The sequence below is a fragment of the Myotis nattereri genome (assembly GCF_964212035.1).
Source record: "Myotis nattereri genome assembly, chromosome: 1".
NCBI classification, from domain to species: Eukaryota; Metazoa; Chordata; class Mammalia; order Chiroptera; family Vespertilionidae; genus Myotis; species Myotis nattereri.
This window is the reverse complement of record NC_138075.1, coordinates 221,897,531-221,923,956: the sequence shown is the minus strand read 5'-3', so window position 1 is coordinate 221,923,956 and position 26,426 is coordinate 221,897,531. Positions and strand designations below refer to the sequence as shown.

The 26,426-nt window shown below is 42.7% G+C and overlaps 1 protein-coding gene and 1 pseudogene across 13 annotated transcripts in view; one reads left to right on the top strand and one right to left on the bottom strand.

Annotated features, from left to right (window-relative positions):
• The window catches only part of LOC308524245 (ligand-dependent nuclear receptor corepressor-like protein), a gene marked incomplete at both ends in the record, with an annotated part of 150,258 nt that extends 149,751 nt beyond the window's left edge, over positions 1 to 507 (bottom strand). For 4 of the 12 annotated variants that reach the window (XR_013996393.1, XR_013996394.1, XM_081098482.1 and 1 more), the window contains one exon: positions 130 to 280. Coding sequence is in view for 8 of the 12 variants with exons in the window: in XM_081098482.1 (XP_080954608.1) it covers positions 130 to 280 (151 nt within the window). Of the gene's footprint in view, positions 1 to 129 lie in introns of all 12 variants that reach the window. The other 8 variants (XM_081098486.1, XM_081098484.1, XM_081098480.1 and 5 more) reach the window with 6 other exon arrangements.
• Positions 508 to 24,834: 24,327 nt separating this feature from the next.
• Positions 24,835 to 26,071, top strand: LOC308511357 (eukaryotic translation initiation factor 4E type 2-like; annotated as a pseudogene). Its single transcript has 2 exons — positions 24,835 to 25,001; positions 25,547 to 26,071. The product of its transcript is annotated as a eukaryotic translation initiation factor 4E type 2-like (transcript).
• Positions 26,072 to 26,426: the final 355 nt, after the last annotated feature.

The window sequence follows — 26,426 nt, the reverse complement described above, 5'->3', positions numbered from 1 at the left end:
CGCTCCCAGCTCGCTCCCCCATTGAACTGACCCGAACGGGAGATTCAACTCAGCCCCTCAGCCCCAAACTCCTCGGGTCGCGGCGGACGCCGCCGCGCGGAGCCGCGGCCCAGCCCGGGTCTCTCTTACCTACACAGTGCATGAGGCGGTGGCGCCAGGAGTCGAGTTCCCGCCGGAATCCTCTCCTCTCCGCCGCGCACCGAGGGCTCCGGCACTGAGCGGCGGCGGCGGCGGCAGCAGCGGCGGCGGCAGCGGCCATTCTCTCTCTTCCCTTGTCCATCTGCGTCCCGCGTCACGCGCCCTCATTTACATACGAGCGGCGCAGGCACGAGGCAGGGGCGCGAGCCCTCGGCGCGAGCCCCGCAGCGCGCGCCCCCCGGAGGGGGGTTGATTGACACGTGTCACTACCTTCCCTCGGCCCTGCCCTCCCCCTCCCACCGCTCCCTCCGGGAGAGGCGGGGAGGGAGCCCGAGGAGAAGGAAGCAACCTGCCGCTTCCGCTGACCCCGCCTCCCCATTCCCTCGCCGCCGCCTCCTCCCCCCGGAGTTTACTCCAGCGAGCCATCCTGCTCCCGCCGCCCGCGAAATCCCTGAGCGACAGCGAGAGGCTCCGAGCCCGGCCGGGAACCGGCGTGCGATGGAGCGGACTAACTACTCCTCCCTTCAGCCTTCCCGAAGCGACTGGGGCTGCGCGGAGACTTCACTTCCCAGGCTCCGTTGCGCCGGAGTCCCAGAGTGGAGCTGGACCCCGCGGCGCCATGCATGCTGGTCCTTGTAGTCCCGCAGGGATGGGCACTCTTCAGTCCTCCTTGCACACTTGGGCTTCTAGACCGGCCCTGGACTCCTTTGCGCTGCGCCTTTGGTGGACTTGGCCTCGGACGCCCTGCGCCCGGCACTGCTCTACTCGCGTTGCCGGGTCTGACCGAGCCGCCTCAACTTCTTTAGGTTCTGCTATAGAAGGGCGGTGCAAACCGCAAGGTTGACCGCTCCTTGATGGTTCAAGCTGCACTTTGTGCTTTAAGTGCTGGAAATTTGGAGGGGGGAGGGGAGGTCACTGTCATCCAGCCACTGCCGGGAAAAAGCAAGCTGGTCATGGGGCCGCATCCCAAACAACTGCGAAATATCCAGAGCCATCCCGCCCTAACATTAGTTTCCAGGGCGAAGAGATTTCGGAAAGTGTGAATATGTGTAAGGGTTAAGGAAAGATGCGGGGCTTTGCACCGAAAATTATTTACGGAGGGCATTGGGTGTGACTGGATGAAAAACCCCCAAAGAGGAAACTCTTTACCCTCTGCAAAATGTAAACTCCTGGAGGACAGCGACCATTGAGACTTCTGTACCGTGACATCTTTCACTTGCCTGACCTAGTACAGTGAGTGGCGTGGTATTTAGCACTTTACAAATGTTATGGAATGAATGCTACACTATGCTAGAGAAAATATTTTTTCTTGTTCAGAATGAGCTTTTCATTTAAAATAAACTTCAGTGACACTTTTGACTTTTGCACCACAGAAATTGTGCATGTGTTTCTGTATATGTGCAGGGGGCCGAACCCAAAATTTACTAAGAAGTTCTGTGTATTACTGCAAATTTATGCACAAGTATGTGGGCAATATGTTTTAATTCTTCCTGGAAACTCCTGGTTTCTGAATTCTGTACTACCCTCCCTGTTTTGTAGTTTATCCTCATCCACCTTTCCTTGCTTTTTTTTTTCCTACATGGAAGTATTTCATTGCTCATCACTACCTCTCGACAGTGAAGATATAGTTTACATTTTCACAGATTAAGAAAATGAAGTTTAAAATCTCATAATCTCCTTTCTAGAATGGTCACAATTGGAGAGGTAAAATTACTTGTGAAGGTGCTTTAGGAATTATCAGTGGATAGTTTCAATTGCTGATCCCACTTATAATTGCCAACGATCAGCATTTATAGCTTTCTGATCACTTTTACAGTAATTGACATTAGTTAGGATGGTCTAATTCCGTGGTCAGCAAACTGCGGCTTGCGAGCCACATGCGGCTCTTTGGCCCCTTGAGTGTGGCTCTTCCACAAAATACCACGTGCGGGCATACACATACAGTGCGATTGAAACTTCGTGGCCCATGCGCAGAAGTCGGTATTTGTCTGGACTAAATATTCAGTGCTATAGCTTGCATAGCCCTGACCTTTGCCAGGGCTTCAAGAGTCACCAGCCTTCCGGGTTCCTTGTCCACACCTCTCTGCTAGTGAAGACAATAGGTGGCTTCCCACACCAATGATTACTGCAATCTACCTTTCTAGTCACCAATTTACGGTTCACTCTCTTTACACTACAAAATATATTCACCCCTGTCACAAGTGAGACAATCCAAAAGTTCTATTCAGTAATGGCATTTATCTCAGTCTGGGTGATGGCTGATGGTCCTTGTATTAGGACAGGAATAAGCTTCTATTGTTATAGAGACCTCAAAAGACAAAGAATCATCTCTCTCTGCTTACACACACACACACACACACACACACACACACACACACACTCAATGTACAGTGGTGGGACAGAGTCAGAATAACCACGGTAAAGGTAAAGAATGAGAGACACATATTTTACCACAGCTAACATGGACTACTAACTTTCCGGCCTCTAACAGGTTCCTTGCCACCACCCACTGAGCCTCTGAGTCACAGCCACATATTTTAGGTTTTCCGTTGGCATAACTCTACCTCCTTCCGGGCACCAATTTCTACATAGAATGGGCTAGATTATTCTCTAGTAACAGAGACTCAAAACCTCAGTAGTTTAATACAAAGATTTAGTTCTTACTTAAAGTCCATGTCCTCCAAAAATCAGTGTGAAGGAGGGGGGGAGAACTGTTCCATGTCCATTCAGGAACCCAGGTTTATGGAGCACCACCACCTGGAACCTCCCCAGTCACCATGACAAGAAAAAGATGTTAAATCACTGTCCAGCTCTTAAAGGCTTCTGCCAGAAGTGACATATTTTACTAGGTAAAGCAAATCAAATGGTCATGCCTAACTTTAAGACAGTAATATATCAGACTAGAGGCCTGGTGCACAAAATCACGTACAGGTGGGGTCTGGCCGGCCCACCCCAATAGGGGCTGATCAGGCCGGGCTGGTGGCGGGGAGGAGATGTGGGAGGTTGGCCAGGCCCACCCCGATGCCCCAGTCGGGGTTGAGGGGAGCTGATTGGGGGCAGGGCTGGCCAGGGGGGAGCTGAGGGAGGTTTAGGGGGTGGCGATCAGGGCCACAATCGGGCTGGTTGGCTGCCACCGTATGTGTCATGGCAACTGGTCGTTCTGGTAGCTTGGCATATATATCCTCCTATCTAATAAAAGACAAAAAGGGTAATTAACTGTACCTCCACTACACTTCCCATTGGCTAATCAAGGCGATATGCAAATTAGCCGCCAACAAAGATGGCGGTTAATTTGCATACACAGACTCCAAGCGATGGAGTGAAGCCAAACAGCCCCTAAGCCGCCAAGCAGCGAGGCCTCCTGGCACTGGGATCAGCGGAGCCGTGAGGCCTCACACTCCCCGGGATCAGCGGAGCCCGCGAGGCCTCCCAGCCCCTGGAGCAGCATGACAGGGGGCGGTGCCACAACCCCCTGATTGGCCCTGCTCTGTGGGTGACAGGGGGCAGCACCCCAACCCCCTGATCCGCCCTGCTCTGTGCGTGACAGGGGGCGGTGCCCCAACCCCCTGATCTGCCCTGCTCTGTGCGTGACAGGGGGCGGTGCCCCAACCCCCTGATCTGCCCTGCTCTGTGTGTGACAGGGTGCGGCGCCCCAACCCCTCGATGGGCCCTGCCCTGAGCATGACAGGGGGCTGTGCCCCAACCCCCCCCCCCCATCATCCCTGCTCTGTTCCTGACAGGGGGCAGCGCCCCAACCCCCAGATCAGCTAGCTCTGTGTGTGACAGGGGGCAGCGCCCCAACCCTCCGATAAGACCTGCTCTGTGAGTGACAGGAGGCGGCACCCCAACCCCCCCCCAACATCGGCCCTGTTCTGTGCATGACAGGGTGCAGCGCCCCAACCCCCTGATATGCTGGCTGTGTGTGTGACAGGGGGTGGTGCTACAACCTCCCCATCAGCCCTGCCTTGAGTATGACAGGGGGCAGTGCCCCAACCCCTCAATCGGCCCTACCCTGAGCGTGACTGGGGGTAGCATCGCAACCTCCTGATCCGCCCTGCTCTGTGCATATATTAGAGGCCCAATGCATGAAATTTGTTTAAGTGGCTTGGTCCTCACATCCCTGGCTGCCTTGGCCCTCACAGCCACAGCTTCATCTGGAAGGTTGTCCGGATGGTTGTTCTGTTGTTCAGTCTAATTAGCATATTAGCTCTTTATTATATAGGATAGCTTGCAGGTGTAACCAACTACCCCCAAACTTAATAGCTTAAAACATCAACAATTGATTTAGCTTATAATTCCATGGAGTGACAATTTGTTTGGTCTCAGCTGGATAGTTCAACTTACCTGGGCTGTGCTCACTCAGATGTTTGTGATTAGCTTCCCGTTAGAGAGGCAACTCTGTTTCTGAGGGTGAGTTGACTGTCACCTGGGACAACAGACCAAGCAGGCCAATAGTCCCTTATCATCAAGAGGCTAGCCTTGGCATGTTCACATGGATTTCAAGGTCAGTAAAAGAGCAAACCCTAATGCACAGGCACTTTTAAAGCTTTGGCTTGGGTCACATTTGCTCCAGTCCAAATGGCTAAAGCAATCATATGGCCAAGCCCAGAGTCAATGAGGGTAAGTACCTTTTAACAAGAAGAGTTGCCAGTCACATTGCAAAAGGGTGTGGATAGAGGGAAAAAAATAATCTGTGGCCACTTTTGTAATCAACTGCAGATGGGAAAGTGTAATGTTACCATGTTCCCTAAAAGAAAGGGGAATAGAAATGTTAATGAACAAAATTAATGAATATAGTATCTCTAGAATTTCTAGGCCAGCTATCCACAAATCTAAGGATAGAAGAGGGTCATATTCAAGATTGTCTCCTACACTGGAAATCTAGTTACTCTCAAAGGAAATGTTACTGTTCTTTGGAAAGATGTTTTTGTTCTGCACTCCATTTCCTATATATAGTGTATCATTTGTTTACTAGAGGCTGGGTGCATGACATTTGTGTACAGCCTGGCCTGCACCCTCTCGCAGCCTGGGAGCCCTCAGGGGATGTCCGACTGATGGCTGTCAGTCCAACATCCTTAGCACTGCTGCACAGAGGTTCCCACTGGTGGAGAGGTTCCCACCACCGCCGCTACACTCACCAGCCATGAGCCCGGCTCAGGGCATCTGGCTGAGGGGAGCTCCCCATGTGGGAGTGCACTGACCACCAGGGGGCAGCTCCTGTGTTGAGCATGTGCCCCCTGGTGGTCAGTGCGTGTCATAGTGACTTGTCATTCTGCTGTTCGTTCTATTTGCATAGCCTTTTATTATATAGGATTAGAGGCCCGGTACACAAAAATTTGTGCACTTGGGGGGGAAAGGGAGGTCCCTCAGCCCGGCCTGTGCCCTCTCGCTGTCTGGGACCCCTCAGGGGATGACCACCTGCTGGCTTAGGCCAGCTCCCCAGGGGATTGGGCCTAAGATGGCAATCAGACATCCCTCTGGCAGCCCAGCAGCCCTTGGGGGATGTCCACTTGCCAGCGGGGAGCAGGCCTAAACTGCAGTCAGAAATCCTTAGCACTGCTGAGGAGGCAGGAGAGACTCCCACCACCACCGCTGTCTGGCAGCCATCAGCCTGCCGTGTGGCTGAGCAGAGCTCCTCCCATGTGAGAGCGCCCTGACCACCAGAGGGCAGCTCCTGCATTGAGGGTCTGCCCCCTGGTGGTCAGTGTGTGTCATAGTGACCAGTCATTCCCAGTCTTTCTGCTGTTAGGGTCATTTTGCATATTACCCTTTTACTATATAGGATAGAGGCCTGGTGTATGGGTGGGGGCCAGCTGGTTTGCCCTGAAGGGTGTCCCGGATCAGGGTGGGGGTCCCGCTTGGGTGCCTGGCCAGCTGGATGAGGGGATGATGGCTGTTTGCAGCTGGTCACACCCTCTTCAGGGTGAGGGTCCCCACTGGGGTGCCTGGCCAGTCTGGGTTAGGGGCTGAAGGTCGTTTTCAGGCTGGTGGGTGACTAAAGCTCCCAACCTCTCCTTTTTTTCTTTTTCTTTTTTATTCTGGGATTTATTTATCTTCTATGGCTTTCACTGGAGCTGAGAGCTGGCTTTGGCTCTGAGGCTTGGCTCCAGCTCTGAGACCTTGGCTGCTGAAAGCAGGTATCTGGGTTTGTTTGGCTTCTATAATTGAAACACTATTGCAGCTCCAGCTCCGAGGCCTGGCTGGCTGAAAGCAGGTTTCTGGGGTTTGTTTAGCTTCTATTATTGCAACATTGTTTCTTAGAGTGCAGCTCAGAGGCCGGCAGCTGCAGGCGGGGACGTTGGCTTCCTCCATCACTGGAGCAAGCAAGCCTCCTGTTTGCTTCAGCTGCCTGGCTGCCGGCCGCCATTTTGTTTGGCAGTTAATTTGCATATCACCCTGATTAGCCAATGGGAAGCATGTCGGAGGTATGGTTAATTACCATGTTTGTCTATTATTAGATAGGATTGCTGTGTAACAACCAATCCATAACCTAGTGGCTTAAAAGATTACTGCTGGAAACTCTACATGTCAGATGGGCAGTTCTGCTGATCTGGCAAGGTTCTGCTGATCTTGGCTGGGATTGTTAAGCTGGAAACTGCATGATCTAGGAAGGCTTCACTCTGGTCTGGAGTTTGGCTCCTATGTGCTGAAATAATGGGAATGACTGAGCCATGTGTCTCATGCGTCTCATCACTCAGAGGCTAGCTAGAGCTTATTTACATAGTGGCAGCATGTCAAACACAGCAAGAGCGTAAGCACTAATGTGCAAGTGCTTTTCAAGTCTTTGCTGCCTTATATGTGTTTGCTGCTGTCCCATTGACCAAAGCAAATCAGATGACCAAGTCCCATGTCTGGAGGACACTAACAAATGGCATGGATACAGAAAGGTGTGAGCAAATTGGGGTCATTACTTCAAAGACATGACCATTAATATCCATCAAGTTCACTATTATTTACCTAAAATTGATAAACACATCTCTAGAGTTCTTATACAGTATCAAGTATAGATATAAATTGCTGGGCAAATTAACACTTTCATGATTTATTTGACCATTTGGAAGCCAAAAACCTATTCTTTTACTTTGCAACAAAAATAAACAATCCAATATACTAGTAGGGTTGTAAAATACTGATTCAATGATAAATTATCAACACGTAACAAAAGTAACATACATTTTCTAATCTAATATTCTAAATAATTTTGTATGAATTAGATATTTGTAATTGAAGTCATAATGATTAGATGCCTTAATTAACTATAAAATGATACATAATGCTGAAAAGCCATTTTTGAGTAAATTTATTACCTGCTTTAAAAATATCACACTTTACTATATTTCCTTTATTCCTGAACTGTAATGCACTACAGTTCTATAAATCAGATATATTTGATCAACCAGCTATTTAGAACATGAAACATAGCCCACTTCCAGAAAATTTCTGGTCAGTTACATTATCATTATGCTAAATTATAGCAAAAATCTTAGATTCATCCATGTTTATGAGCCAGAGGTTTCTCAGCATTGTTTTTCTTATGGGAGTTTGAACTCCAAGGACATCATCATCACCTCAGATGTACATGCTGATGCATTTCATTTCAACAGTGCAGTCAAATTTTAGAAATATCTAAAACATATGAATGATTTTGTCTTCTTGATACATTTCCAAATATCATCAATGTCTTCTTTGTACACTTGGTAGAGAACAAAGATAAAGTTTCATAGGAGGGAATAAAAATTGAAGAAACAGAAACGTAATGGTGATATATTTCATTTCTTAAACTGTAATGTCCACCTATTTTCTATTCCAAGACTGCCCTTACAGTACAAAAAATGGGCAAGATAGTTGATCTAATACTGACCCTCATCTCTGGGTGGTATCTCAGATTTTTGTTTTTTTATGTTCTTTGTTTAGTTTAATCTTTGGTTATTTTTAGAACTTTACTATTACACCCCATTACTGTCTTCAGATTTATTATATTCTAGTTGGTTCTGGCTGGTGTGGCTCAGTTGGTTGAGCGTCATTTTTTGCACCAAAGGGTCACGGGTTCGATTCTGAGCCAGGGCAAATGCCCAGGTTCTGGCTTCCATCCCCCATCAGGGTGTGTGCAGGAGGCAGCTGATTAATGTGCCGGGGTCCAGCCCCAGCGGGTCCAGGGGTCCCCAAAGGCGTGGACGGAGTCGGCGAAGAAGGAATAACACGGAGACAGCGTTCAGTTGATCAGCAGCCTAGCCAGGATCTCTAGCCAGGATCTCCGGCCAAGTTCTGGTCTGGATCTCCAGAGAGGTTCTGGTTAGGATCTCCAGCCAGGTTCTGTGTCCATGTTCCCTCACTAGGTTCTCCAGCCAGGTTCTGTCCAGGTTCTCCAGCCAGGTTCAGTCACCAGGTTCTAGTCAGGTTCTCTTGCCAATTGCTGTAGTCAGGTTCAGTCCAGGATCTTTTGCCATGTTCTCTCGCTAGGTTCTGTCTCTAGGTTCTGAGGCCAGTTTCTGTCCAGGATCTTTTGCCATGTTCTCTCCGGCGAAGTTCTTCTGTCTCTAGAGAACGTTCTGTGTAGGTTCTGTGCCAATTTCTCTCTCTGTTCTGTCTTCTTACATCTGTATTTATACCAGTTGATTCCAATCCTATCAATCTCTATTTTAAAGGTTAGGGCGTTTCTTATCTCCATTCCAGGGAGTAAAGATTATGTAGCTTAAGCATGATTTTTTCGTAGTTAAAGTGATTAATTACCCACCTGGCACTTAGTTAAGAGGTTTTATTCCCTCCCTAACTTCAGGGGAAAATCCCTACCTGGGGAAACAACCTTTCTCAGAGACCTTGGTTAAAACACATAGTGCCAAGAAGGTGAGCAAACATATTAAGAACAGTATGCCATATATGCCAGGTCCCTTGAAACAGCAAGCATGGACCAGCTCCCGGCATTAATGTTTCTCTCTCTCTTAAAAAAAATCAATAAAAGCACATTTTTAGTCTGGCCGGTGCAGGTCATAGTTCGATTCCTGATCAGGGCACATGCCAGGTTTCCATGCTCAATCCCCAGTTATGGACTTGCAGGAACCAGCTGATCCATGATATATTCTCTCATCGTTGATGTTTCTATCTCTCTCACATTCTCTATTTCTCTCTGAAATCAATAAAAATATACAGTTTTGGATACAGTTTTCACTGCATTAGGAATATTCAGTCCTAAACTGTCAAGATAACCAATTAATAGGGTAAACATATTTTTAATAATATTCTATAATTTTTTAATATATTTTTTATTGATTTTTTAAAGAGAGGAAGGGAGAGGGATAGTTAGAAACATCGATGAGAGAGAAACATCGATCAGCTGCCTCCTGCACACTCCCCACTGAGGATGTGCCCGCAATCAAGGTACATGCCCTTGACCAGAACCGAACCCGGGACCCTTGAGTCCACAGGCCGATGCTCTATCCACTGAGCCACACCGGTTAGGGCTGGGTGAGCATTTTTTAAAAAAATATTATACATCTTTGAACTTGGCATCTGCCTTTTTAAAAAATACCATTTACCATCTATTTTCTCTTACATTCAGGCAGATGATAATAGGACCTGATCTATCACTACTCTTTTTGTGTCCACGTGAAATCACTCTCCCAGCCTAACTCGTTATCATTTTCAGCCTTCTAATAAAATTTCAATTTATTATATGTTTACATGGGTGTTTTTTTTCCCCATTTAATCCAATTGCATAGTTCAGTATCAAAGTCAAATAAAAAATGTTGTCTATAGCACTTACACCACTACAGTTTAGAGAGAGTACAGATCATCTAGGTCAGTGGTCGGCAAACTCATTAGTCAACAGAGCCAAATATTAACAGTACAACGATTGAAATTTCTTTTGAGAGCCAAACTTTTTAAACTATATAGGTAGGTACATTCAACTTAAAATTCACGGTTTTTGTCTTCCGTTTTTCTTTGCTTCCTCTTTGTAGCCATGTCAAACAGGGCACCTAAAAAAATGTTTCATTTTATAATAAAGCCACCAACACAAAAGAATTACAATTCTTGAATTGATGACAAAAATACCTGTAGGATTTGCAGCTGGTTGGAAAAATACAGGTAACTTTATGCTTCAAGTAGGTACTTTTGTCACCCTCGTGAGACTTGCGGACGCGACTAGCACTAACCACTGCACAATGAGACTGCTGACTGACTGGCTCACTCAACTCGTGCATGAATCGTGGACGCCTCCCCCACGCTGCGTATCCTGCGGCCCGCCCGTGCCACGTCTCCTGTCGCCTGACCTACCGACACCCCCCACTTCTAAAGCCACTTCTTCAAAATAGACTCGCCCAGGCCGAAAACCAACTTCTGCGCGTGGGCCACGAAGTTTCAATCGCACTGTTCGTGCGTGCCCACACGTGGTATTTTGTGGAAGAGCCACACTCAAGGGGCCAAAGAGCTGCATGTGGCTTGAGAGCCGCGGTTTGCCGATCACTGATCTAGGTCAATGCCCTATTTCTGCAGAGAGAGAAATTGAGGCCCAGACAGGGTGAGCAATTTATGTAGGCTACACAGCTGATAAGCAGTAGTACCCAAACTAAAGATCAGATTTCCTGATTCCTAATCTTGACTCTTTTTGCTATAATTAAGCCATCATTTTTGAACACTGACATACATTATTAATTCATTTAATCTTTATCATAACTATATACAGTAAGTACTACTATTGTTATCCCCATATCACAGGGAAGGAATTAACAAATTGGCTCAGAGAAGTTAACTTGTCCAACATCTCTCAGCTAATCTGTGGTAGAACTGTATTTTAAATTTCTGTCTATCCAAATTTAACCACTTCTTTACACTGGAAAGCAGATTTCAAGGTGACAAAGCTGTCTTGAAAGGAATCAGAAATGGAGGAACTTGGACTTGATCTGATTTTCATGAGGGACAGTGATATTTGGGGGGAAGGCAATGACACAAACACAAAAGCATGGTCCCACAGTATTCAATCTATCACTCAGCCAACCTGGGGTGTTTGCTGCTCCCCGTCTGATACTTCCGTGCTACTCTACTCTCATGGAATTGTTCAATAATTCCCAACTATATGATAATTACTCCTTTCTGTGCTCTTAAAACATTTTATTTATATATTTTCCCATTGCTCTTACAGTCTTCTATGTATTGTAATTGCTGTATTTGTGAATGTATTTTATTGTTTCACTCTCCCACCTTGAAGATTGTGAAGTCAAGGCCTGTATGCCTGCATTCTACGTTTAGTTGGTAGCAAAGACACTTTTGTTGAATTAAAATGAAAGGGATTTCTAAAATAAAATATGAAAGATATAGGTCTTTCACCCACATACCCACCATCATTCTATTCATAAATCTAAACTTATTTTTCATCCTTGACGTTAAGACAATGACAAAAATAGATGGCATGTTTATAATTTACAGGAATTATGTTCCAAACCAGAGATTAACACCATTTGGCCTTTCTGCTTGTTGAAACTACTAATATAAAATAAATCACAATGTCTTATATAAATAAAGCATATCACTTACTAAAACATCTTAGGGAAAAGAAATATGAACAATTTATGAATTTTAAAATGGTCTTCCATGCTATTGATAATATTTGGGTTTGGTCTTATGTTACAACATATAGAAAATGTTTATTTTGATATGAAAATAGTACAAAATACCAATATTTGGTAAAGAAACCCAACAATAAAGCTCTGAAGTGAAATCCAGTGAACTGAATACCTTCATTTAAAATTATTATCATAAAGCTTTATTAAAACAATGAAATATGATAAGGATCTATATTAATGCCAACCTAGAGAATAGAGGTGAAATAAAGATAGAAAAGTATGAAGCAATTCAATTATACTATGATTTAGCCTTATAAAATAGAAGAGATAGAAATTAACTATGACGTTGGTATAGTGTTAGTACCTTTTAACTTAGTGGTCAATATGTCAAGGTCATATAATATTTGAGGATTTAAATTATAATAATAATCTTATACTAATAAGATTTAAATTATAATTAATAATCACTTATGCAACAGTGAAAGGTAAAGAAAAGTTTAATATTATCCTATTATAGGCTTTCAAATTTAATAAGCAAAGTCACCTGATCATATTCTTATAAAGTCATTAATCTCTAAACTGAACACTTGAAAGAAAAAGAAATCTAAATATAAAATTCAGCAACTATTTTGAGTATCATTGCTCTCCAATCCCTGTTTCTCCATTGTTCCCAGAAAATAGAATTTCAAGACAAAAGTTAGAGGTGAGAGCATGGCTGAAAGCCTACGGCTTGGTTGAAAGATTGTGTAAGAAGCTGTGAGAACCACCCACCTTCTCCTCTAGCCTCCCTCTCCATACGTGCAGCCAGGCATATTTATCCCAACCTTTTTTGTTTGTTTGTTTAAAGTATTACATATGTCTCCTTTTTCAACAGTTGACCCCCCCCCCCCCCCCCCCCCCCGGCCAACTGTGTGGACAAGGAACCCGGAAGGTTGGTGACCCTTGAAGCCCTGGCAAAGGTCAGGTCTATGCACCCTCTGTTTAGTCCAGACAATGGTAGCTGAAGCAACTTCCCCATCTATTATCATGTAAATCCTTGCTGATAAGATAGTCTGCCTGTTACATTACGATTCATAACAGTAGCAATATTACAGTTATGAAGTAGCAACAAAAATAATTTTATGGTTGGGTCACAACATGAGGAACTGTACTTAAAGGGCCAGAATGTTGAGAACCACTGATCTATATCATTTAAAATTTTCTTGTAGTTGCATTTAAAATGTAAAAGTGAAATAAATTTTAAGAATATATTTTATACTTGTACACATCCAAAACATTATCAACATATAATCAATATAAAAGTTATTAATGAGATATTTTTACATTCTTTTTTCCACCACCATTCTTTGAAATTCAAAGTGTATTTTACACTTCCAGCACATTTCAGTTCAGATTAGCCACATTTCATAGTCACAAGTGAACAGAGGCTACCAAACTTGGCAGAATATTTCTAGACTATGAAAGCTTTTATATGTTATTAAGTAGAGTTAGTCTCCCAACCAATTTCCCATCTTAAAAACCTTCTTTTCATTTTAGCCATCTTTCTTCCTTCAATCAAATGGTATAATGCATCAAACAGGACAATGTTAGTTTATTCACAGTCTTATGATTTGGAAAAGGGAATAAGAATAAGTCACATATTTTTTATTTTTCAAGAGTAAGAGCTGAAATGAAATGGCAAATCACACTGGTGCTATCATTCAGCGTGAGTTAAAGCCATATGAAACAGATGATCACATCTTGATGACAATTATGGTACTATTTGGCAGGAAAAAAGTGAAGAAAGAATTTGGCCTGGTAGCATTAAATAGCTGCCCAAATAGGTTCTACAAGGAATAGGGAGAGTGAGAAGAATCAAGTTACCCACATGCAGCTAATGAAATAGTTGTATCATGCTGTTGGGGGAATCTCAGTTGCTAAGATAGAATGTCCGTTAGCACACCTTCATTTCTAAAAGAGGTCTGCTTTGCACATACAGTACTCACTTTAGAGAATAAATCTTCAGATGTACTTCTTTGTATGTTTAAAAAGTAGGCTCTTTTTCTATTATGAATCCCTTGATCCAAACGTTTATTTTGGCACCTTGAGGATTATGTAAAATTTATTGCCGAAGCAGCATTTTCTGTTCAAGCAGTGGTTTCCAAGCACTTTTTAAGAAAGATTAAAAATAAAATAAAATAAAAAGCCCTCTAAAATGTCAACTACTTTGGGGTGGATTTTTAATTATATTTTCAATTCAAACAAAACTGCAGTATATATAAAAATGTGACAGATTTTTGTTTTGCAAATTCAGCATCATTAGAATTTATATTCAGCTATAAAAATACTGTTCATTTTCATGGAAATGCCTTAACTTGAATTTGTATAAACTGAGAGATTTGATTTTCAAATGTCAATATTTAAGGTATATACCATATCATAAAATATATCTTTTAGTCAGAAAGCAATACTCCATACATAAAAATTCAGTGAACATTTTGGGCACCTAACTTTAGTCAGATACTACTCCAAGTGCAGGGTCTTTGGTGTTGTTACAGTATCTAAAATTGTTATGTTACTTATTTGTTTAAGGCCTGATTCCATAAAGTAAAACTCAAGGTACATGCAGGCAGGACCTTGTCTGCCTTCTTTATAGTTTTATCCACACCCAGCACGGAGAACATAACTCATAGGAAATAAGTATTTGATAACTACATGGGATTTGATAATGAGGCCAATGCTATGAAACAGCACACAAAAGGAGAGAGAGAAACCAAGTTCTATAACGAGCTCTGTCTAAAGCCAATAACCTTGGACTAAAGGATGAGAAGAGAATAAAACAAATGAAAGGCAATGAGTTGAGGGGAAGAGGGATGGAGTTTAGAAGAGGAAAGAGCATTCCAGCCTGATAATCCTATATAGTAAAAGGCTAATATGCAAATAGACCAAACAGTGAAACAACGGAACAACCGAACAATGGAACAACTGGTTGCTATGACGTGCGTTGACCACCAGGGGGTGTGCACAGCACATGGCAGGCATTGGCCGTGGCAAGATGGTGGAGCAGGTTAGCGGGGGCCCCAGACTAAGGTGGGGTGCCGGTCTCTGTCATCGGGGCAAGCCTCTGGTGGTTACTGAGAATTCTTTGCTCCAGCATGTGCCGCGGTCCCGACCAGTACTCACACCTGCTGCCAGTGCCGGCCCACTCATACCCACTGCTGGTGCCCGGCCCCGGCCCCAATTGCTCAGTGCTGTCAGCGGGTGCGAGTGGCAGCTGCCAGCCCCAATTGCCCCTCAGGGCTTCTCCACCTTCCTGGGCTCCTAAGGGGAGATTGGGGCCAGCAGCTGCCTCTCGCACCTGCTGCTGGCACCGGCTCCAATCACTCTGCACCTTCAGTGGGTGCAAGCAGGACCAGCACCATCAGTGCATGGGAGCAGTGACAGGAGCAGGGCTGCAGATAGACAGGGGGCTGGGGGCCATGGTGGGAGGGGCTGGGCGGGGGCTCAGAGGATGGGCCAAGACCCACTCCTGTGCCTACTCCAGCCTTGAGGCCCACAGTTCCTTTCAAGGTGCACAAATTCATGCACTGGGCCTCTAGTATGAGACTAAAGGCAAATATAGCATGCTGAAGGGTTAGTTTGGGGAGGACATAAAATGACAATAGATAGACTCTGTTTTAAGTATTTTTAAAATAGATCATCTTAATGTATATCTCACAATAACTACAATTTGCTTACAGTTTACTCAGGTGATAAGTGACAAAGCCAGAATTTGAACCAAGTAAATTTAATTCCTGAACCTATCCCCTTAATCTCAATCCTGTATTAACTCCGGGAACATATGTTCAGGCAACCAGTTGCTCCTATAAAACAATGAAGCCAATTACTTAACACATAATAAGTACTCAGTGAGTGTTCTTCAAATCCCCACTTTTTAAAATTGTACATCTTTGAAAGACTTTGGCTACTAAAAGTTTTTTAAAGGATTAAGATATGTCATCAATGAAGGACCATGACCAAAGTTTGGAAGACAATTCTAGACTAATTATCTCAAAAATGTCTTCTTGCAGTATGAAAAAATGATTAGACTGGGCTTTAGTGTTTTCTTAGTCAGAGTTTCTTTATTTGCAAGTAACAGAAACCCACACAAAATAGCTTAACAGAAGGGGCAATTTATTTGAAGTAATCAAGGCTATCTTGGGGAAATTCAACTACCAGAAGTAGACTTGTGTTTTGTAAATCTAAAGGGATTTGACCAGTGATCCAAATCTACTCTTTATCTCTCTCTTCTCTCCCTAGAACTGCAAAATCAATTATAGTTTGTATATCTTCCTCATTATTTCTCATTCCTCCTCCTTCTATAGTTGCTCAGCTTCTCTGTGTACAAGGCAATGGAGAATAAGGGAGCAGATGGCTAATCCAAAAATGGAGTCCCAGGTCTTAGTATACAAGCTCAGCACCTGCAGATAACTGATGTGTGCTCCTTATCTCAGGTTCTCAATGACAAATTCCCAGTAGAGAGAGTTCAGTAGTCCACCTGGGTTTAGTGCTAAACCTGGTCTCATTGACTATGGTTAGGCCACGGAATGGACTCAGTAAAAAGGCCCAGAAAAGGTGAAGTGGGTATGGGAGATGTCCTCAGAGAAGGGGAACAGGAACTGGGCATATGTACCAGATGTGTTTACTATGATTTCAAGGTGACAGTCTTAGGGGAGATGGTCATTTAAAATTATTATAAATTCTTGAGTATTTTCTTTAGAAAGCCAGTTTAATTTCTTTATAGTCACCTTGTCTTTACAATTTGTGGAATTTTGGCAGAGTTAATGTGCAAATAATTCATAGCTGACTGTAAGAGGGTAGGATAAATTAAGTATATGGAGATGAAACCTTACAAAATCATAACAGTAGGTACAGATTCATCATTTTTTAATATTGGAAACAGGAGGATTTTAATTATCACATTCAAAATAAGAGAGAAAATAAGAGAGTTCAGAAAGGTAACCAATAAACATCCCAAATTAGTCAATATATTTTCTATACTCCCAGCAATAATTACTGAAATAAGAAGAAGGAAAACTGGAATAAGAAATAGACCTAAGAGTAATGTTAACAAGAGTGTAATATCCAGAAAACTATGAAACGTTGCTGAGAGATAATTAAAAAAAGACTTAAATAAATAGAGAGAGATACCATGTTCATGGATAAGATGGGTACAGTAGATGCAAATTTGGAAGGCATGCACAGATGAGTGCATATCCAAGCCTGGGCCAAATGCAGTACTTCACATTTCCCTTGTTAGAGTAGTTAGTCCAAAAATTGACTGCTCAAACCAAACAGGAGCTTTCAGATACCATTTTGAAATTTTTAAAAATTAAAGCAAAAGAGATATTCCACTGGCTTTTAGGTCTTGGAACTGAAAGAATAAATCTGGGTCTTCTGGAAGTCATGTGCCCTACCATTTGGAGAAAAATCTATCGGTGATAGCAGAGAACAAAGTCCAGAGAGACAAGCAGTGATGAGACTTAAAGTCAGCAATGTCCTGGAGGCGTCAGCCCCCTGGTTCTAGTCTCTGAGCTCTCCAGAGCTACTTTAATCCTTATTTTATTATTTATTTATTTCTGTGACTACTTTAGAAACCTTCCAGGAAATCCTTAAATCTTTTTAAAAATATCTTACAACGTTTATTGAATATCTAGAAGATTTGAAGTATGAAAGGGATTATTCTATTTGAGGGAGATTCTCCTTTGCCAACTTTGCAGAAACATGGGCAGCCTCTGGGAGCTAAGAGTAGCCCTCAGCTGACAGTCAATGTAGACTTCGGTTCTACAACCAAAAGGACCTAAATTCTGCCAACAATCTGAATGAGCTTGAAAGCAAATTCTTCTGAAAGAAAGGCTGTACAGCTAGTACCTTGATTTCAGCTATGCCAGATCCTGAGCAAAGAACTCAGGCACATCATGCTTGGACTTCTGACCTACATAGCTATCAGATAATAAATGGGTACTGCTTTAGGCTGCTAAGTTTGTGGTAATATATTATGCAGCAATAGAAAACCAACATATTAACTTTTTGGAAAAAAGTAAACATGTTCAGTCTTTGTATTATATTTGGTCAATATTTGTATTCCAACAGGAAGCATGTGATGGTGTATCTTGGGTCATGGATGTGCTATTGGGAGCTGGGGGTCTGATCACCTTGATTAACAGTTCCAAATGCAATAAAAGAGAGGTAATTATGTACAAGAAAATTGGGGCAAAGTTATTAAAAGAGAAAATGTCCACAACAAACGTGTAAGGGGAGAACCTAGAGAAGGGATCCAGTGAGAAGACCATTTCAAAAGTACCATATGGGGCGAAGAGATATTGGAGTAGGATGAAGGAGATACTTCCTATAAGGAAACAGATACACAGTTGATGATTCGGGGGATGCACGTAGTGATTTGCGGGTGGTGACATGACCAGGCAGTAAAGCTGGTTTTATAGGAAGGTGTAGTAATGTATGTTGTTTTTGGTTTCCCAGCACCCAAACGTTCTTTATATTTTGGAAGAACCCCAAATAGGAATCCTACCTTCCACCATGGGAGCCAGAAGAAGTGTGTGCAGGAAGTCATGTGTCCTACCATTTGGAGAAAATCTATCTGTGGTAGCAGAGAATAAAGCCTAGAGAGACAAGCAGTGATGAGACATAAAGACTACCTCTCTGCCGGGGTCCAGCCCCAGCGGGTCCAGGGGTCCCCAAAGGTGTGGACGGAGATGGCGAAGAAGGAATGACACGGAGACAGCGTTCAGTTGATCAGCAGCCGAGCCAGGATCTCTAGCCAAGATCTCCAGCCAAGTTCTGTTCAGGATCTCCAGCGAAGTTCTGCTTAGGATCTCGAGCCGGGTTCTGTGTCCATGTTCCCTCGCTAGGTTCTCCAGCCAGGTTCTGTCCAGGTTCTCCAGCCAGGTTCTGTAGCCATGTTCCCTCGCTAGGTTCTCCAGCCAGGTTCTGTCCAGGTTCTCCAGCCAGGTTCAGTCACCAGGTTCTAGTCAGGTTCTCTTGCCAATTGCTGTAGTCAGGTTCAGTCCAGGATCTTTTGCCATGTTCTCTCCAGCGAAGTTCTTCTGTCTCTAGAGAACGTTCTGTGTAGGTTCTGTGCCAATTTCTGTAGGTTCTCCAGCCAGGTTCTCCAGGTTCTCCAGCCAGGTTCTGTAGCCAAGTTCCCTCGCTAGGTTCTCCAGCCAGGTTCTGTCCAGGTTCTCCAGCCAGGTTCAGTCACCAGGTTCTAGTCAGGTTCTCTTGCCAATTTCTGTAGTCAGGTTCAGTCCAGGATCTTTTGCCATGTTCTCTCGCTAGGTTCTGTCTCTAGGTTCTGAGGCCAGTTTCTGTCCAGGATCTTTTGCTATGTTCTCTCCAGCGAAGTTCTTCTGTCTCTAGAGAACGTTCTGTGTAGGTTCTGTGCCTAGGTTCTGTCTCTCTGTCTCTTGCTGTCTTGTTACATCTGTATTTATACCAGTTGATTCAATCCTATCAATCTCTATTACAAAGGTTAGGGCGTTTCTTATCTCCATTCCAGGGAGTAAAGATTATGTAGCTTAAGCATGATTGTTCATAGTTAAAATGATTAATTACCCGCCTGGCACTTAGTTGAGGGGTTTTTATTCCCTCCCTAACTTCAGGGGAAAATCCCTACCTGGGGAAACAACCTTTCTCAGAGACCTTGGTTAAAACACATAGTGCCAAGAAGGTGAGCAAACATATTAAGAACAGTATGCCATATATGCCAGGTCCTTTGAAACAGCAAGGATGGACCGGCTCCCGGCACCTCTCCAAGCTTCTACATACAGTAGCTAAAGCGAAGGCATGCCATCTAGGCTGGGCTCATCAGATGCTTCTATCTGGAGCTTTGGTTCTTGCAGGAATGATAGATTGGGGTAGGAATGGTTAAAGATTATTATTTTGTGGCAGAGCTGTGAGTCCAGAAGGATGAGAGTGTTTGGTGGTGATGACACAGGGACAGCATCCCTCGCTGCCTGGGTCTGTGGTGGGGTTGTGGCTGTGTCTTTGATCTCCTTAGTTTCTGCCTATTTTCTGAGGCTGGTTCTCCAGCCCTTCCATCGATCCTGTGAGCTAGTCCACATAGACTTCCAATCAATTCATTTTCTACTTAAGCCAAGAGTTTGTTCCTTTGGTTTGGAAAGATGGATGATGATGTACAGAGGCCATAATAGGGTTGACAGTGATTGGCATTTTAGTCATGACATGTGAAAGCAAAGAGCATAACAGTCACATAGAAATGTCCGGAGTCAGCTGGATATGTGCAAGGAGTACGTGCATGGAATCTTGGTGGAGATGGAGTTGGTTGTTATCTACCTAGATGTGATTAAGGCAATTATGACAGTGGAAGAGAGAGAGAGAGAGAGAGAGAGAGAGAGAGAGAGAGAGAGAGAGAGAGAGAGAGAAGAGAGAGAGAGTATTAAAAGAGAAAAGAATACCAAGGGCTAATCTTTGGGTACCCCATAGTGAAAAAATAGAAGAAAGGAATGAAAAAGAGTAATCAGTGAGGTGGGTGGAAAGACAATACAGTTCAATCATATATATTTAGCAAGGCGAGAAGTTCAAGGAGAAGTTGAAGGGTCAAGTGGGTCATGAAGTGTTCAAGAATGATAAATAGGTATAATGTAGTCCATCAGTCATTTGAAGCATATAAAAATTATACATATCAAAGCAAAATATAACCTATGTGGTGCTAACCCTTATTTGAATGCCTATTATATGGTGGGCCCTGTGATAAACACTCTATGTATATCATTGTATGTGAAATAGATAATATTATCTGCCTTGTGTGTATAAAGAAACTGAAACTAGGTGAAATGAAGTAATATACCTGTGTTCCCAGGACCAACAAGTTTCACATCTAGGACAGAAACAGGTTTGTATGATTCCAGAGGTCATGTCCTTAATCACGCCACTACGTGGAGTGGCAACATGGCTGTATTTGAATGGAGACCTCAAAGGTAAGCTTGCCATTGATATAACACACTCATCTCTCATTCCCTTTGCTATTGATTCATTTGCACCTTGCGCCATTTTACAGTTTCAGGCTACTGGATCTTTGCAATTTACAAATGCAGTCAGATAGGGCTCTGTTTATGTTTGGATTGTGATTATGTTTGGAATCTTTGGAATAGAATGATTCTTAGTACCAGAAAGTTGATAGAATTTTTGTAAAACATGGAAACCTCTCCCCTCATATGTTAATTGTTTCAATTTAAACAAACTTGTACACTGCTTTCAACAATTTCCAGAAAATAGATCAGAAAATGGATAAAAATCATGTATGCAATGATTTATGTAGCTGTACATATGTCTACATATATGCAAAAAACATCTTTAATACAACATTTTAAGTCTACAAAAAAGAAAAAAAACTTTCAGAAGTCATAATTTCCCTTGCTTTTCCCCTCTCCTTCCCTTCCACTCTAGCATAATAATTAGTTTTGGACCTCATGTTAGACCTCTTGCGTCTAACATTCTTGGCTGTATAACTTACTATTTGGCCTTAGGCAAAATATTCAACTACTTTGAGCCCCTGTTTTCTCTCTGGAGTGAAGATTATAATTGTACTTTATTGAGTTCCTACGAGAACTTAAAGAGATATGTTGGGTAGAACTAAGAATAGTGACTGATACACAGTGAGTCCTCACCCAATGTTATCATTATTCCAGGTTGCTTCACTCTCCATTGTAGGAAAACTTGTTTGTTGATCTTGGTATGTAGCTTATTTAGAGCCTTCAAATGTCTGCACCCACCTCTCTCTCCCACCTGCTGCCTTCTCCTTTCCATCTTTCCATGTTTCCCATTTCCTCACAATAAGATTTAAAAAGTATTCTTGTGTGGCCATCCTAACTAACCTTATGAATATAACCATTTCATTCACTCAGGTGTTTTCTCAACTCCTAAGTCAATTGTTTCTCATAGCTGCATCAACTTATAGTTCCTTTGTACATCAAATTTTATGTGTATTTGAGTTATTTTTCCCATTTCTATTTTTTGTTGTTATGATGTGTTGGAAAGATAGCTGGACTAGTGTTCTAAGAACTTAAGTGACAATGCCTCGTCTGATACTCACTAGAGGTGTTGCTTTGGACAAATCCTTTATGCTGCCTTGGTCGGTCTCATTTTCGACTTCAGGAAAATAGGGATTGGGCTAAGAATAAAAGCTAACATTGACTGATTTCTGTAAGCCAGACGTTGTTCCAACAGTTTTACAATAACCTATAAAGTAAAATCTATAATTATGACCATTTTACAATGACACAACTGAGGCTCAGACTGCTAACTAGTTTGCTTTAGCTGAGCCAGATTTATTTAACATTTGAGTTTGTACTTTTATATTTATGATGATCCTAGAAAGTAATAAATTTCTTGGCATCTAGACTGATATTTTGTTTGTTTTTTTAAAAATAGAATTTCTTTTGTTTAAATCAGGGACCAAGTGCCTTGATTCCTACCAATCCACTTGAAAACTAAAAGTGTTAAGGTCTATTTTGAGGAAATGAAGCTAAGCAAATTTTGGGCACACACACACACACACACACACACACAACCCTGATATAGGTGAAAGAGCATTTTCAACATTTTTGAAAGAATGCAACTCATTTTTTTAATCTTTGGTTTCAAAAAGATTTTTAAAAAAATATAAAACTTAGACTTTTGAATTTAAAATTCGTTGGGGATTTTTAGTTCGTTTTGTGCATGTAGAACTAGGTCACTGAGTAATGTTCAGATTTTTTTTGGTTGTTAACCTTTAAGAAATTATGTTGACTTTGAGATAAAGAGTTGTATTTTTATCTCAAAAATATGATAAAGATGGTAAATTGGTGTTTACACAGTCTAAGAAAAATAGACCATTAGAGAACCCAGAGCTGGGCTATATTCTACAATCAAGCTGGTTAATTTTCCCATAATGTCAGGAAACTAAATAAAATTTAAGAAATTTTAAGGCCTCTCCATCCTTCTTGAATGCCCCTCTCTAATAGGAATTATTCAGACCACTGAATAAGAATATGATTGCCTTCCAGTGCTAGTCAAGAGTCTAGAGAATTCAAGCAAAATGTTCCCTAACCTTTAGAGCAAATGGGTTTTCTTTAGCTTGATTTACTCTGCCCATCAACATTTCGCAGAATATTATCCACAAAGCACTATTTCTTTCAAAAAAAATTCTGTGTTTAGATATATTTGAGTAAGTCTGGGGGAAGCCAAACTGAAAAAAAAAAAGTTTAAATTGTACTTTTTCTTAGAGTATTTAGAATAAAAAATACATATAAGTTTTTGATCAATAAATACTTTTTTAAACACTTTCCATGGACTAGACACTCTACTACTAGCCTTTGGGGTATAGTAGAAGCATCATTTCTGCCCTTAGGAAAGTAAGGGCTGGTATGCAGTTCTTATACTTATTTTTGGCCTTTTTTTTTTTTTTTTGCCTTCCCTTTTTTTTGGGTGTGTGTGTGTGTGTGTGTGTGTGTGTGTGTGTGTGTGTGTGTGATCTCTGGAGACTATTTTTCTGAGGAATGTGCTTTGGGAAATGCAGGACTATAGTTATTAATTGATTCCCTGGATATTACTTTTCTCAGTGATTTCCCTAGAAGTCCAGATGCTCGAGAACAAAGCCAGGATGAGCAAGCAATGAGGTAGATTCAACTGTTGACTTTACACACCAGTCTTCTCTGAGTGCACCCAGCCATGGTGAGACCAGCACTGGGAGCATAGGGACAAGATGGGAAACAAGTACTTGAAGCAGTGAAATCTTTCAATGGTTTAATGTCAACAGAGATGCTGATGGACAATACTTATATTTGGAAGTTTTCAAAATATCGATTACCAATTTGACTTCTAATCAGAGTGATTCTGGGGGTTCATTATCTTTTTTCTGGGTAGATTCCCCGGAAAATTTCCGGGTAGATTCCTCCAGGTAGGGAGGTGCCACCAGGAGACTACTCTGTGCTCATAGGGTTAAAGGACTCTGGTGATCTTTTCTTTGTGAAGAAAGACCAAGGAGGCAAGGGTTTGAGATGGGGAGAGAGAGCAATGTGGTTGGATAGGAGAAGGACATGAGTCAGTAATGCAAGAGGTTGGGGAGCTGATATTACTTCCAACCTGAGGCCAACTAACTTAAATCTTACATAAAACTGTAGGCCTGCTGTCCATAGAACCCTGACCACTACTTTACAAAACGAGTGACTAGTTTATGGTAATAGGGTGGCATCAGGAAAGGACATGTTTTCAATGTTAGATAGACCTGGATTTGAAACTAAGCTGCTTCGTTTTTTATTGGGTGGCCGTGACTGATAATTATTATGCCCTCCACTATGTGCAAAAGCCCTGTGAAGAGGTTACAAAGATGGAACAACAGGAACTTTGTCCTCGAAGAGCTTATGCTTTGAATGGGAGATAAGGCATGCACTTTACCCATGATAGAAGGTAAAAAATGAATAAGGATCAAAGAGTGTTATGAAGTGCCTTTTAACCCTATATTTTCCATTTAAATTTCATTTGTTTGAAATAACAAAGGCCTTTCCAGCATTTGAATATTGTATCACTGTGAATCCAATTTCTTAAGAAAAAAGTATTTTGTTGTCAAACATATCAAAATCACATCTATCTATCTGCACTTTGGCTGCATTTCTAGCAAGTTTTGCTTTTTTTTGTTAAAATTAGTCATTAGTTAAACAGTTAATTTTAGTTCTACTAATAAATAATTTGAATAATGTATAGTGCTTTCTAGCTTTCAACCTGCTTTCATATCTATCTTCTCATGTGTTCCTTCTAACAGTTAGATGTGGTACGAAAGATGTGGCACTCCTATAAGATGAGAAAACTGAAGCACAAAGTCATTGGGTGACTTACCTAAGTTCAGCAAATGAGGTAAAAAAACCAAAATTTATTGGTTCCAATTCCTGTGTTATTTCTTCCAGACTGTGGTTTCCCAACTTTTGGGCTTCAGAATCTCAGAAAAGCTACAAATTTATTGCAAGAGTTTAGTGAATCCAAACATACATTGAAAATGAATGGTAGTCTAAAGAAATACATTCTCATGCATATATTCACTATTATTTCTCCATGCAATTAAGATGCTATTGTGAGACTCTGTGAGGCAGTGGCGGCGATGGTGAGGATGAACAACAAGTTCGAGGCATTGAAAGATGATGACAGTGGTGACCATGATCAGAATGAAGAAAACAGCGCACAGAAAGATGGTGAGAAGGAAAAAAATGGAACGGGACAAAAGTCAGAATAGCAGCAAGAGAGCATCCCTTGCAGTACAACTACACTTTCTGGTACTATAGGACAGTGGTCGGCAAACTCATTAGTCAACGGAGCCAAATATCAACAGTATAACGACTGAAATTTCTTTTGAGAGCCAAATTTTTTAAACTTAAACTATATAGGTAGGTACATTGTTATTAACTTAATTAGGGTACGCCTAAGCTGGCCTTTGCTAAAAACGTCCTCAATCTGATTGAGGTACGTTCGCTGAGGTCGACACCTTCCAACTCTGCTATCCACACTTGTCTTGCACACTTGTTTCAGATAGACGAGTGTGGATGAGAGAGTTGGAAGGGGTCGACCTGGGCGAATGTACCTCAAAATAACGTACCTCCCCCGCGTTGCTTATCCCGTGCCCACCTGCACCACGGCTCTTGTCGCCCACCCCCCACTTCTTCTAACGCCACTTCTTCAAAATGGACTCGCCCAGGCCGAAAACCGACTTCTGCGCATGGGCCACGAAGTTTCCATCGCACTGTACGTGCGCGCCCGCAAGGGGTATGTTGTGGACGAGTCACACTCAAGGGGCCAAAGAGCCCATATAGCTCGCCGACCACTGCTCTAGGAGAACCCCCGGCCCACCCACCAGCTCGCAGAATACGAACAGAATATCAAACAGATTGGCACCTTTGCTTCTGCCGAGCAATTCTGCAGGCTTTACAGCCACATGGTACGTCCTGGGGACCTGACAGGCCACAGGGACTTCCGTCTCTTCAAAGAAGGAATAAAACCCATGTGGGAGGATGATGCAAATAAAACTGGTGGCAAGTGGTTTGTTTGGCTGCGGAAGGGCTTGGCATCGAGTTGCTGGGAGAATCTCATCGTGGCCATGTTGGGGGAACAGTTCATGGTTGGGGTGGAGCTCTGTGGGACTGTGGTCTCTGTCTGTTTTAGGAGAACATCATTTCAATATGGAATAACACTGCCAGCGACCAAGCAACCACAGCCGAATCTGGGATAGCTTCGGCGAATGCTTAACCCACCTCCCAACACCATTAGGGAATACAAAACCCACACCGACGGCACTGGGCCCCGAAAGGCTCCTTTTTCAAAACCTCTGGAAGCCACGGCTGAATGTGCCATGACCCTCTCCTGCTCATTGAAGCGGGCATCAGCGGAGTCTCTTGTTCTGTCAGCGTGCTACCTGGAAGATTCGTCTGTCCTGGACAAGAGGAATTGGAAGAGCATTTTATGTTTTAACAACAGGCTGACACACAGCAGCTACGGCAACAGCTGAGATCATTTAATAAATGGTGCTAAACTAAAAAAAAAAGAAAAGAAAAGATGCTATTGTGATAAATATAATGTAATCTCATTTAAGAAGGTAATTAACTCATACCTTATCTGTTGTTATGCATTTTCTGGAGCGCCTATTATTATTGTTATTATTTCTTTTTAAAAATATGTATTCTTATTGATTTCGAAGAGGAAGGGAGAGGG